Below are 14,795 nucleotides of genomic sequence, written 5' to 3'. Positions count from 1 at the left end.
GCATAGCCTCTGCAACATGAAAAGCATATTTTTCTCTTGGATCATCCTTCTTCACCCAAATGTTTCTTTCGTGGTCGGTCTGGACTAGAGGAGGGATCACCTTGTGTCCTACTTTCCATTTCTGTTCTGTTGTCATTATGGACACAAGAGGGTTAAAGCTGGAATAACTAAAGGGCCATTCCTGTGGAGCTGTCCACGCTAATTATCTATAAGGCAGCTTCTAGCAATTCTGAAAGATTCTGCACTTTTTGATTGAAATAAGATTATCCATACTAAACTCCCTGCCGTTTTTATCTCTTGCCTATTGTTCATTCCTTTTCCAGCTTTTTGTCCTGTTTCCATACATCCATCTATATATTCTGCTAACTGAACTGAGTGATTTCTGTGCCCTCTGATCTGAATGTGGTGGGTGAAACAAGATTGGAAAAAGTGCACAAAAATGTGCAGCATTTAGTATAGCCTCCTAAATGTGAAGTGTTGAAAATAGACTTTCGTTCTTCCCCCTAGTTTTGCATTGAACAGAAGAGAACAACACAGTTGGAAAGGACTTTGGAGTCTTCTAGTCCAACCCAAGAAATTGTGATTAGATATATTGGTTAAGGAGCAAAAATCAGAAAAGGCTTGCCTTATTTTTATTTGTTCCTTTCAGCACTTATATATATATATTTTTTGTTGAACATTTTTTCCTGCTCCATAGTGTAAGATTTCAATTCAGTTCAGTTCTCTGCCTCAATTTCCTACTTCCTGTTGCATTTCTGTTAGTGGATGATAGTTGGAATGTCCAATGTTCCCTCTAATTTTTTTTCAGTGTGAGCGGAAAAGTACAGTGTGTGAGCGGCACAGTTTCATGCCTGAGCACCTAAGAGAGCCACAGTTTGAACTGCTGTCGCGTCTGCTGGACATTTGCGCAACATTCCAAGCGTCAAGCGCCAATTGCGAGCGAGGTTTCAGCCCGATGAATGCCAGACATGAAAAGTGCCACTCAAACACTATACTTTTCCACTCACCCTGAAAAAAAAAAAAGGCTCTCTGCTCAGCTTTTACATTGTTAGACTGGCTAGAGAGAGACATGGCACCAACAGGGTCCTGGGTCCTGGCATTTTGCAGGCAACCTGTCCTCTCACATTCTTTGGAATGCAACCCATCACATGTGAATTAGATTTTGCCAATTATCCTATTAAAAGATAATCCTATTATTCTAAAATACGACTAACTCAATATTAAAAACTGTAAATATTTGATGCTGATAAATAATAGCAGTAATTGTTATTTAGTATGAGTAAAATCAGTATTGATATATCAATATAATATCTATCAAAATTGACAATAAACACTAAAATAACAATACAAATATATAATGTGAAATATAAATGTAATAAATATAATATATAAATGCAACATAAATGTAATAAAATAATTTATCATGAAACTCTCCCCCTTTAAAGTAGTAAGATCAATTAAATAGTCTAGCAAGTTTGGACAATATGCTATATGTTATGTTACTTAAGAATATATATACCTCAGAGTCAGATACAACATCCACATCATTTCCAACTGAGTCAATAAAATCATATGCCATGCCAAAACTATTTTAAATAAAGATATGAAATTAATCAAGTATTGCATTTATTTTTCAAAATGAATGTACATTTTTTTATTATTTAAGTTTTGTACCCTATCTTTTCTAACGTTAACTTTAAAAAGATGTTACATCAGACTACAATACAAGTAATTAAATGAAGACTAAAATAAGTGTTTTGGCATATTGAGCTTTTTATATTTCTTTCTAATATTTCTTCCTTATTTGAGAACTTCCTCCTCAGCTTACTTACGCATTAACTGTTTGTTGCTTTTATGGTTTATTCATTCACTGCTCCATCTTCAGTTTTTTTCACAGGGGGCAGGGCTTCCTTCCTCCCTCCCTTCCTCCCTTCCTTCCCTCCCTCCCTCCCTCCACTCCTTTGGCCACCAATTTTGATCCAATTCTCTCTCTCTCTCTCTCTCTCTCTCTCTCTCTCTCTCTCTCTCTCTCTCTCTCTCACACACACACACACACACACACACACACACACACACGTTCTTTGTGTGTGGGGGGGTTAATTACTCCGCCTCACTGCGCAAAGTCGGCTCAGCATGTGTTCGGCCCCCACTTACGCCGAATCAAATCCGCGGCCGGCGGGACCAAGGCAAGGGTTGCATTTCAAAGCCGCCAGTCCTCTTGCTTCTTCTCCTTCACCAGCAAAGCTCCCGCTGGCTTCACGGCCCATGGCTTTGGCGTCTCTCCCTCCACGCGGAGCCCCTGAGCTGGCTCCCGCGTTATCCCTCCCCCTTCCTCCTCTGCCGTGCTTTTGAGGTCGCGGGAGCTAGTAGGAAAGCAGCGGAGGGCTCGGCTGCTTTCCTACTAGCTCCCGCGGCCTCAAAAGCACGGCAGAGGAGGAAGGGGGAGGGATAACGCGGGAGCCAGCTCAGGTGCTCCGCGTGGAGGGAGAGGCACCAAAGCCATGGGCCGGGAAGCCAGCGGGAGCTTTGCTGGTGAAGGAGAAGAAGCAAGAGGACTGGCGGCTCATCAAAACAAGTCTGGGAAGGTCCTTTGCGGGCGGCCAGTTCTAGCCGCCTGCAAAGGACTTCCCACGTTTGCTTTGGTAGAAATCTCTGCGCGGCAGTTAGAAACCTCTGCGCGGGGATTTCTTTTTATGTGCGCGGCCGCGCAGGCGCGCACCTTAGAGGGAACAGTGATGTCCACTGAGAATGAGCTGAAATGGAAAGTGTTACTCTTTGTATATTGGGGGGAGGAGTAAATTTTGCCTAAATGGCTAACATGTTGGTGGGTATTGGGAAGGAAGAAGAAGAGTTCTCTGAATGTGTGTATGTGTCTGTGTGTGTGTGTGTGTGTGTGTGTTTGTATCAGTAGCTATCGCACCATCTTTATAAAATAGTGCATTTCCCAAAGCACATTCTAATATGAATTGCTCACTTTCAATTGTCTAACAGGAGGGAAAGGATTCATGTTCAATGTCTTGGATCTTAAGACTGGAGTTGTTCGTTACCATCATGATGACAGTGATTCCACTAAAGACTCCATTGTCTTTAGGATCTTTGATGGCCACCACAGTAGCCGCCACAGGTTTCCAATCAATATTCTGCCCAAAGATGACAGCCCTCCGTTTCTCATTAGTAATGTTGAAATAGAGGTCCATGAAGGAGAAACGATCCTGATCCAAAGTTCAATGCTTCAAGCATCAGATATGGACTCTAGCGATGACTACATACTCTTCAATATCACCAGATTACCGCAAGCAGGAGAAATAATGAAAAAACCTAAAACAGATTTTATTGGTAATGTGCTCAACATCTATGGTGGTCTTTATTCCTTTTTTCTTTTTCTTTATACAATGTTTAAGTTCTGTTTTGATTTATGCCTGGAGATTATTTTCAGCTACACATTAGATTTCACGCTTGCCCGCCTTATTAGCTCTGGTGCTTATGTTAGTTCCTTTTGCTAAGAACTGTACAAATGCACTCTGAATCACATCTATTATCAAAAATATAAATAGTAACTTCAAACTCTGGGACCACATGCTTCTAAAAGTCTGGGCTCTAGGCCTAATTTGTCACAAAATTGACAATTTTTGAAAGACAAGAAGAGATTCAATCTTATCAATTGTATCAGTTAAAATTTGATTTGGATTTATATTTAAATATGCCCAGGATTATAAATTCAATCAAATTTAATTTTCTTCTGATTCCATCTTTTTTTCTGCCCTAATCCCATATGTTTTTTGACATACAGGTAATGTAGTTCTCGACTCATGACCACAATTGAGCCCAAAATTTCTGCTGCTAAATGAAGCACTTGTTAAGTGAGTTTTACCCCATTTTATGACATTCCCTACTACAGTTGTTAAGTGAATCACGGCAGCTGTTGGAGTTAGAAGCATGGTTGTTAAGTGAATCTGGCTTCCCCATTGACTTTGCTTGTAAGAGGGGCGCAAAAGATGATCACATGACCCCAGGACACTACAACCATCATGAATATGAGTCAGTGCCAAGTGCCTGAATTTTGATCACATCATCATGGGGATGCAACAATTGTAAAAGTGAAAAATAGTCACAAGTCACTTTTTTTCAGTGACTGTTGTAACTTTGTTGTTGTAACTTTGAACACTCATGAAATAAACTGCTGTATGTTTAGGATTACCTGTGTTGCCTTTGGTATGTCATTCAAAATTAAAATGAATTCCTCAATAATAACGGAGGGATATAAAAAAACAAATAAATAAATTCTCCGTAGAAATTGTATACCCATATATCTGTAGGGAGGAATAAAAAAGTTAAGATAGCGGCTGTGACTGTGTGATCAAAGACCTATCCATTTTTATATGCATACAATTGACTGCACAATTGAATCATCATCTTTATTGTTTTGACTCCCACCACTGTGAATGCCCCTGTTTGAGAAATAAAGCAATTGCTGTGTAAAGTTTGATACAAGAAATTTATCCTAGAATAAGAGCATGGTGTTTCTTTACAATGAATATAAGTTATATTCTTCCTAAATAAGTGGGAACAGTAGTAAAATGATGGTTTAGAAGGCATATTAAAAGAAAACACCAAAGAAATGTAAAGTCTTGTGTACCTCAACAGCCTCAACAGCATTAAAGAAATGATTAATTTCAGAATTACATACAGAATAACTATGTCTAAGATTTCATGACCCCCCCATATATATATACCTGTGAAATAGGTATGTGTGTGTGTATATATATATATATATATATATATATATATATATATATATATATATATATATATATATATATATATATATATATATATATATATATATATATATATATATATATATATATATATATATTTCACAGGTGTAGGTATGCTGGTCTTATTGTATTCGGGTCTTTTCCCTAGTAAAATTGAGATTGTTTTGGCAACGTTACAGCAAGGTCTCACTTGTCATCTTCAGGCTGGGTTTTGGCCTTAAAGCGTGGTCGGAGCTGCTGTCTTTCTATAAATCTTGATGGGGGTGGTGGAGTGCTGGCTTTGTTTCAGTAAGTGGAATGGCAGTTCCGACCATGCTTTAAGCCCAAAACCCAGCCTGAAGATGGCGAGTGAGACCTCGTTGAAATGTTGCCAAGACAATCTCAATCTTACATGGGAATAGACCCAAATACAACAAGACCAGCATACCTACACCCATGAAAATCTACGAAAACACACACACACACATACACATATCATATCATATCATATTAGTGACCTCTGCTAATCAAAGTTATGGATTTCTTTCTGTTACCGATGTTTAACAGGTTATCCAGTTACCAAATTCCTTCAAAAAGACCTGTTTAATGGGATCATTTACTACCATCACTTAGGAGGAGAAATATTTGAAGATTCAATTGAATTGATTCTGTGTGATAGTCATGATCCTCCCAATCTTTCAGAAATTCAGGTAAGATTTAGAAATCATTATCGGGATCAAGAGAGAATGCAGTAAAATTTCTGTATAACTAAAATATATAGTGTCAAATTCACTTACAATTAAGCATGTCCCATTTGTAGAATGCAGATATACCAGAGTGACTTTTTTCTTACCCAGATAGCTCAAATTTATGATTACATGTTAAGATTAATGTTGTTAAGTTCCTTCTTTAGCTACCTTGACAGCCAAAGCTATCTAAATATGTGACGTGGCAAGGATAGCTAGACCTGTATTACATATTATAGTGAAATAATTTCTTCCTCCCAGCTATTGAATGTTTAATCCACAGTTTGCTTTGCATGTCTCACATTTTTAACTAATGCCAGTTAATTGTTTACCTAATCAGAATTCCTATCTTGGAAAAAACTAGTTCCCAACATTCTTCCCACAACCATATTTACGATTGATAGAGGGGGATGATGGAGCTGTAACTCAGGTTTCAGGGTGGTATCAGGTTGGGAAAAACTCTTGTTTTGTAGTAAGTAGATAAACGGTATTGGAAACCTATTGAAAATGCAGTGAACCTGATTTAAATTAGATGAAAATACTAGTAGAATACATAGCTGCCCTTTAAGTGGTTTCTTCTAAAAGACACCAGAACAAAGATCTACAACATTTAAGAAAGTGTCCAGGGATTTCTAAAGTATAACACAGATTAATTTAAACAAAATGTAAAGAAAAACATTTCACAAGATTGCCAGCTCTTGCAACCTGCCCACGTGATAATTTGTGAGAGCTCATGTAAAAATGTTGAAATCTCATTACATTTAAAAAAAAAATAGGGATAGTATCTAGGTAAATGCAGGGTCTGCACATGCTTGCAAAACTTGACAACCCTTGTGCTTGAGGTGTGTGGTCAAACAAGTTGCATAGATTCATTTTAAATGCCATGGTTATTTATTGCAGCATTTTGGATGGTCTCTGTTTAGAAAAAATCAGGGTATGATAATTGGTCTTATTATTGTTGTCCTAGATAATTAGAGTACACATAATTCCTGTGAATGATCAGCTGCCAAAAGAATTTCCAGGAGCAAGCCGTCATCTGATTGTCAAGGAAACGGAGATTGCTTATTTAACAAAGACACACCTTCATTACATAGATATGGAAACCCAGGACAGTGAGCTGATATACATCATAACATCTCCCCCATTCTTCTCCTTTGCACATTAGTAAGTCCCAGGGATGTACATTTTGCTGAACAAAATACATTTCGTGTATTTTGTCATTTCATAAATGACTTATGACCATTTTTCACATTTATGTGTTATGAACTTAACAACTGCAGTGATTCACTTAACAATGGTGGGACGAAAGATCATAAAATGGGGCAAAACTCACGTAACAAGTGCCTTGCTTAGCAATAAAAATGTTGAACTTGATTGTGGTTGTGAGTTGAGGGCATACATGTGTGTTTTCAGGCTCGGCTATCTTTTGACGCTCAATTGGGAGTATGTTTAAGGAGAGATTAGAAGGACTCCTGCTTCTCTGTTTGTTTTATGTTATGTGTACCTTGACTGATAAGTTTTCCCATTTTTCTACATTTATTGCAATCACTTATTCTACCTGCATGGATCAGTGGTGGGATTCAATTTTTTTTTACTACTGGTTTCTGTGGGCATGGCTTGGTGGGCATGGTGGGGCTTGGTGGGTGTGGCAGGGGAAGGATACTGTAAAATCTCCATTCCCACCCCACTCCAGGGGAAGGATACTGCAAAATCCCCATTTCCTCCCAATCAGCTGGGACTCGGAAGGCAGAGAATAGACTGGAGGGGCCAGTCAGAGGTGGTATTTACCGGTTCTGCAAACTACTCAAAATTTCTGCTACCGGTTCTCCAGAATTGGTCAGAACCTGCTGAATACCACCTCTGGCATGGATGTGTGGAGATAGGACTATATTATATGTGCAATACCAGAAGCGGCCCTCAACGTATATTTAAGTAGAAATCAAAGATATTTTGTATCTTAAGATCTTTGACATGTACATGTCAAGGCATCATAGACAACAATATGAGAAGCTGATCAATGACAACGAATATGAATCCATATAAGCAGACCTACAATGACCTCAGGAGGCCATTTGAAAACACAATTATGGTTATTTGAATTGGGAAGGTTCAGATTGTGCACAAGACTTTAAGAACTACTAAGTACATAGGTAGCTTGCCATAATAACATCTCAGTATTATGGACATTATAATAGACAGTTGTGATTACATTACTTGACTGGTCACTTAGTGGACCTCTCCAAATGTACTTATGAGTCAATTCTAGAGTTCCAATAGTTGCATTACATGACTGCAATTACATGACTGCATTTTGGATGCTTGGCAATCAACTTACCTTTTTGAGCAGTTATTGCATTCTGTGGTGACATCACCATGAATTATGATATTCTTTTGTGAGCTTCTGTCTTTTGGGCTGGTTTCTGGCCAAAAAAAGTCCATAGAAATAAAGCGATTCACTTAACAACTTTCGCATTTGCTTAATGGCTGTAGCAAAATCTATTATAAAATCAGAGCTGTATGTTATCTACCTACAAGTACTTACCCAGACATTCTGTGATCACAGTTATTTCACTATAAATTATAACAAGTAGAAAGACACTTATAAGGAACTTTCTGTCCTATTTTGGAATGACTGTATTTCTTCTCTTTTCAAAACCTCCTGTGATTTAGTACACATATATGACAGTTCTTTTTTTTTCCTACAGCCATACAGATGGTGGAAAATTATTCATGGTAGAGAGTATTCCTAGGCTTATCAAGGATCCTTCTATTCCACCACTAAGATCATTCACTCAGGTTTGTCATTAAATTTAAAGTTGACCTGAAAATGTCCCATCATGCATTACACTCACTTTATCTAAAGAGTCAATTGAAAAACAAGCTGCTCTGCATGTGATTAGAAGCAGTTTTCACTACAAGGAACCCATGGAAGGAAAAAAAAGCCCAAAATTAATGCTAGCTTTGAAGAATTCCTATGTGGACAATCTTAATTTGGTCTAGGAACCATCCTAGACCATTGATGGTTTTTTTCCTGTAGTCTGCAATGTTTTTAGTAAACATTTTCACATCCATAATTTAAAGGTCTTTTACCTTCATTTCCTCATTCCTTTTAAATGATCAGCTTTCAGAGCTGCGTAATAATTGAAATGTAAAATATAAAATAGGTTATTGTAAAAATGTATGCACAACTAGATTAAAATAGGGGTGGATAACTATGAAAACTTTACAACCTGTGGATTTCAATTTCCAGAATTCCTGAGCCAGCATGGTTGCCTAACCTTGGATTATAGCGTAGTATGAGTGAAAAGGGGACGCAGTGGCTCAGTGGCTAAGACGCTGAGCTTGTCGATCAGAAAGGTCAGCAGTTCGGTGGTTCGAATCCCTAGCACTGCATAATGGAGTGAGCTCCAGTTATTTGTCCCAGCTTCTGCCAACCTAGCAATTTGAAAGCATGTAAAAATGCAAGTAGAAAAATAGGAACCACCTTTGGTGGGAAGGCAACAGCGCTCCATGTGCCTTCGGCGTTTAGTCATGCTGGCCACATGACCACGGAGACGTCTTCAGACAGTGCTGGCTCTTCGGTTTTGAAACGGAGATGAACACCACCCTCTAGAGTTGGGAACAACTAGCAGATATGTGCGAGGGGAACCTTTACCTTTACCTATGATTGAAAATATTTCCTTATTTTAAAAACGATTAGCGATGCAGATACAGAATGGAAGATTTTTTTATGCTATATAACAGATATTTGTTTAACTATTTTGCATCCCTAGCATGCCATAAACCACATGAAAGTTGCCTATGTGCCGCCCATGGAAGATATTGGTCCTGAACCTCAATACATCCAGTTCGCATTTTCCATCAGCAATCAACATGGGGGAACTTTGTATGGCAACTGTTTTAACATTACTGTCCTTCCAGTGGACAATCAGTCTCCAGAGGTATGTTTTTGATGCTAAAAGAAGTAGAAGAAAATGGAGACTACAGGTAGATCATGATTTATGATCGGTTGCTTAGTGATCATTTGACGTTAGAATGGACTTCCCAGGGAGTACTTATAACCTGGTTCTGAAGTACTGGCAGCCATGATCCTGCTGGCCACGTGACCGCACTCTGGGTACTTAGAAACTAGCCTGTACTTAGAGCAGTGGTGAAATGCAAATTTTTTACTACCGGTTCTGTGGGCGTGGCTTGGTGGGTGTGGTATTACTTGGTGGGCATGGCAGAGGAAGGATACTGCAAAATTTCCCTTCCCACTCTATACTGGGGCCAGCCAGAGGTGGCATTTCCGTTACCAATTCTCTGAACTACTCAAAATTTCTGCTACCAGTTCTCCAGAACCTGTAAGAACCTGCTGGATTTCACCCCTGACTTTGCATTTGCAAAGCATCCTAAGATCACATGATACCAAAAAGGTTATAAAGGGTCAGTCCAGTGGGCGATTTGATTTATGACTCTCATGACTTATGACCATGATGAGCAGACTCCATTATAGTCCTACATTGAGGAGTATCTATATATCACTTAGATCTGAGTTTCAGTCTAAGCTGGGCATAGATTTTGTTCATTTATTTTCAGATGCAGATCAGTGGTGGTCTGCCAGCTTTTATTGGTTTGGGCTAACCAATAGTGGCACCTACTGGAAGCTGTGCCCCACCCCGATGTAATGCGCAACCTTCTGTGCATGCGCAGAAGGCAGTGCGCATGTGCAGAAGGGGGCGTATGCTAGCGTAGCAAGCACACGTAGAGAGCATGCTTACATTGGCAAACTGGTAGCGAAGGTAAGTGAATCCCACCACTGATGCAGATGTTTTATTCATAATCATTTGTTCAATTGTACTTTTGGTATGATTTTAAAACAATAACCATAATAGTAATAATGATATTTGAGAATGGAATCACATTTTACGAAACAGGACTTTTGCCAGAGAAGGCATGGTGGGCAAAATAGGTTCAGGAAAGGGAATAATGGATAGAAATAGGAAGTTTTAATAATTTCTGATGCTGTCAATTCTTCTTTAGAACTGTCAATTTTCCAATTTCCGAGCTAGGACAAAGGGAAAATCAGTTTAAAAAACTGTGAAAGGAATCAATACGATTATCATCATCATTATTATTAGCCTATGTTGTAAGCTATTGAAATTATATTATGTTTTTACTTTTCATATGGTCTGAGTTTTTCCCCCTAGTTAGAAACATTCACAATCAGTTAAAACAAGCACACCTTAGGTGTAAAGGGATAGAAGAAAGTTTTATTGGGTTGAGAAGGAGTTAGTATAAGAAATAAGCAGGCTGTTAAAGTCCAAATGATGATTTGCCTTTTCTTTACATTTTAAGAATTAGAATTGTCTTTCTCTGATCTTATAATGTCGGTATTGGAAAACTGAAAAAATATTTACTATATCTGGAACCAGAACAAAGCAAAACTGGTCTTTCATTTGAATCACAATGCAGTTGAGTTTGGAAGTGATTGTTGCCCACTTCTGGGAATTCTTTCCTTTAACTTTCCCCATGTCGTTGCTAAAAGCAATCATCATTTTTCCTCTATCTTTTGTTCACATCAGAGATGGTATTCAGCAGGTTCTGACCAGTTCTGGGGAACTGGTAGCAGACATTTTGAGTAGTACAGAGAACTCGTAAATACCACCTCTGACTGGCCCCGCCCCCATCTATTATCTGCCTCCCAAGTCCCAGCTGATCGGGAGGAAATGGAGATTTTGCAATATCCTTCTCCTGCCGCGCCCACCAAGCCACACCACGCCCACAGAACCAGTAGTAAAAAAGTTGAATCCCACCACTGGTTCACATGTAGAATTAGAATATTAGAATACTGCAAAACATTTCAAATTTTAAATTTTTAAGGACAATACAGAACATCTGTTTTGATTTCAGTGGGCTGTTCTTACTTCACAAATGTTCTGATACTCTTCTTGTGCTATCAGGAGCATTCTGAGTTTAAAAACAGCCCTGTTTCCAGCTCAGAAAATTTCAAATTTGAAAGTCACCTCTACTCAGCATCACTGAGAAAAAAGCCAGCTGTTAAACTGTTAACATATGCTGTATAAAAATTGTTGCTGTAGAATGATTTAAATGGAATAAGAAAATGATGGTTTGTGGGGGAGGAAGATTAATTGCACAAATCAGTTCCTGCAAGATGACCTGAAAATGGAGGGGGGGGGGGAATAGCAATTTATTGTACCTGTATTTCCCCGAAAATAAGACAGGGTCTTATTTCTTTTGACCCCCGAAATAAGCACTTGGCTTTATTTTTGGGGAAGTCTTATTATTTTTGAGGTGCAGGAAGTGGTGAGCATGGTCACCTCATGGCTGCTGCTGTGTTGCAATATTTTTGAGGAGGGGTTATTTTTGGGGGGAGGGCTTATTTGAGCGCATGCGCTCAAAAGCCTGATTGGATTTATTATCCAGGGAGGTCTTATTTTCGGGGAAACAAAGTATATCCTTTTTGTGTGGAATTGAGATGAGAGGATTTTTGTTGCTCCATTAAGGAACAATAATTCAAAAGGTGGGACACTCTTTGTAGTTTTGTGTGCAGTGGAGATAAAAGTTTTGCCAACCGAAGATAAATGTGAGTGCTGGCTCTCTCATAATGTTCTCTGCATGTTTTTTTGCATTTTGAGATTGGCAGAAGTGAAGATAATAATGGGGTCAGTTTCAGACTTTGGGAGACTTGTGAGTGGAATCAGCAGAATCAGAACTACTATATGATTTTGAAATCTCAATAAATCTAGCGATATATAAGTACACCTCAAAGCAGGAATGCCACTACCACAAGATAGATCCCCTCCACAGGAGGGCAAAAACAACTTTAATTGAGTTTGTCTGTAGTAACAGAAAGTTGCTTGTCTGATTGCGTTGTACCTCCTTTCTCCTACTTATTAGGGAGGCATTTCTCTGCATTAAGAAGGCACCTGTTTGAACCTCTTCTAAATGCCAACTAGATGTCCTGAGTTTAGAAATGGTTTTATTCTTTCCCACTATGACAATGGAGTTTGCATATGTCCCTCATGGCCATCTACCTGATCTCCTGCAATAAGAAAATATAATTTCATCCTGGGTATTTCTGATGGGAAAATGGGGGGAAAATTACAATACATAACATTACATATTCTTACCGCAAGTAGAATTGTTTTAGAACAGAACTGGAAACAAACAGATACTCCTCCAGATCTGATTATAAGAAGGTAAATTTATGAATGCGCAGAAATGGATATACTGTCTATGGAAATGAAGGCGAGGGAGGAAACCAAATACTATCAAATTTGGAATAGATGGTATTCCTGGCTTGAGAGTAAACGTAAAACTTAGGGTATAAAAGGTTAAAGTGTAATATATAAAATGTAAAAGGTATAAGAAATATACAATATTGATTTGATGTTATTATAACTTAAATAAGGATATAACTTAGGATAGTGAAATTGAGATAGAATTTTTGTAAATAGGATTGTTATGAAAAATATTGATATCGATATAGAAAACTGTTATAGGTGTAAATTTGTGTTTTGTGTTTTGTCTTTTAAATATTGGAAAATTAAATAAATACTATTTAAAAAAAAGAAAATATAATTTCAGAAAATTTATGGTTTTTCATTTTGTCCACAAAGACCAACACTCTTCAAGTCCAACGTTGACCAATTGAGAAAATATTGTGGACACTGTCTCCAGAATGCAAAACTTTTTTTAGATGAGAAATTTTGAAGTCTGCAGAACTGTGTTCTATGAAAAAATACGCCCTAGGCCTAGTACTAAAACTTCAGCAAAAATATTATTCTAAGAGGAAATGGCAAGTGTAACTTTTCTTCTGCTTAGGTGCTTACAAACAACTTGAAAGTGGAAGAAGGGGGCCAGAGCACCATTACCAAAGGCCATATTTTGATTTCAGATGTGGACACCAAGCTGGAAAACATACGTATACATCTCCTTAAGCTCCCTCTTCATGGAACTATTGAGTTAAATGAGAATCCTATGAACCAAAGAGATTGGCTGACGTGTGAAGATTTACAGATGTCCAAAGTCAGGTTAGGGTACAAATTGCTATTGCTGTGAAGCCATAGGCCCGATCAAATTTTGATGAAAAGTAACCTGTCTTACATTCATTGGATAGCAAATATGTTTAAATTCTTTCCCGTCCTCTCCATATTAACTCTTTGCAAATGTAAACGAGCAGATCTGAGAAAATTGATCCAAAATTGTCTCTTTCAATTTTATTTCAAACAGTTGATTCTGAAGTGTGTGTGTGTGTGTGTGTGTGTGTGTGTGTGTGTGTGAGAGAGAGAGAGAGAGAGAGAGAGAGAGAGAGAGAGAGAGAGAGAGAGAGAGAGAGAGAGAGAGATGTCAAGATGGTGGGTTTGATCATGTGATTAAAAACGGGGAGGTTTTTATTTCACACCTGTATCTGATATTTTACTTTTTTTGACATGCCTCCTCATGGATGCTTCTTAGTGAAGAATGGGAAATATTAGGTCTTTTTTGTTTAGAAAAGACTGAATTTAGTGACAATGTACAGAATTTAGCGCATTACTGAAGCATGCCAATAGTTGCAGTAGCAACCTTGCAAACCTAGGTTTATCCTTTGATTCCCATAGGTACCATCATAATGGTTCAGAGTTTCCACAGGATCATATTCTTTTTGAGGCTACAGATGGCGTTAATTCCTTCGAATTCATCCTCCATGTGAAGGTCAGTGTAAGATTCCTTCAAAACACACGTCCGGTGGAAAAGTGAAATTGTCAAAGGGATTCGCGCTTGGCTTCAGCAACTGGGAATTCATAGACAGGAAGAGTTTTGTTCTTCACTTTGGAGGTTTATGTGACAGTACTTGTTAGGCAACAGATTTGATATGCAGGAGCTGATAGACACCTGCACCTGTTCAGTTTATCCCCTATTGTCAGGAATAAATTTCATTTAGAATTAAATGATGAAGAAAATGCAATGTGTCAGAAAAAGTTATTTCAGCAAAGGCCCCTTAAGAAAACCAAACTTATGTTGCATTTTTATTTGGGTTACCATTCCTAGATTGTTACAAATCAGACGGTTCAAAAAGTTTGCCTTTTGTTTGTAAAATCAGGAAAATCTCAAGCCAAATATAGAGATTATGATTTTTAAAGGTATGAGTAAAAGGCTAATTCTGCAAACAGTGGTCCTCGATTTACAACCGTTTGATTAGTGACTATTCAAAGTTACACCCTGCCTTTAGTGGGATATAAAATAAATAAATACACGATAACCTAGCTAACTAAAAATTACATGGCATGTAATATAACTGGAAGCAATT

General features: G+C 38.1%; 1 protein-coding gene across 1 annotated transcript in view; it reads left to right on the top strand.

The window, feature by feature from the left end:
- FREM1 (FRAS1 related extracellular matrix 1) overlaps positions 1-14,795 on the top strand; it is a 94,103-nt gene that overhangs the window by 26,093 nt on the left and 53,215 nt on the right. Inside the window, exons 9-15 of the mRNA XM_087716089.1 lie at positions 2,992-3,336; positions 5,325-5,467; positions 6,471-6,667; positions 8,209-8,299; positions 9,277-9,444; positions 13,331-13,539; positions 14,107-14,200. Of these exons, the coding sequence (XP_087572215.1) occupies positions 2,992-3,336; positions 5,325-5,467; positions 6,471-6,667; positions 8,209-8,299; positions 9,277-9,444; positions 13,331-13,539; positions 14,107-14,200 (1,247 nt within the window). The remainder of the gene's footprint in view (positions 1-2,991; positions 3,337-5,324; positions 5,468-6,470; positions 6,668-8,208; positions 8,300-9,276; positions 9,445-13,330; positions 13,540-14,106; positions 14,201-14,795) is intronic.

This window comes from Thamnophis sirtalis, unplaced genomic scaffold (genome assembly GCF_051295495.1).
Source record: "Thamnophis sirtalis isolate CommonGarterSnake01/CBP01778 unplaced genomic scaffold, rThaSir2_p1.2 scaffold_5, whole genome shotgun sequence".
NCBI classification, from domain to species: domain Eukaryota; kingdom Metazoa; phylum Chordata; class Lepidosauria; order Squamata; family Natricidae; genus Thamnophis; species Thamnophis sirtalis.
Note: the sequence above shows the minus strand (reverse complement) of the source record. Positions and strands in the feature narration are given on the sequence as shown.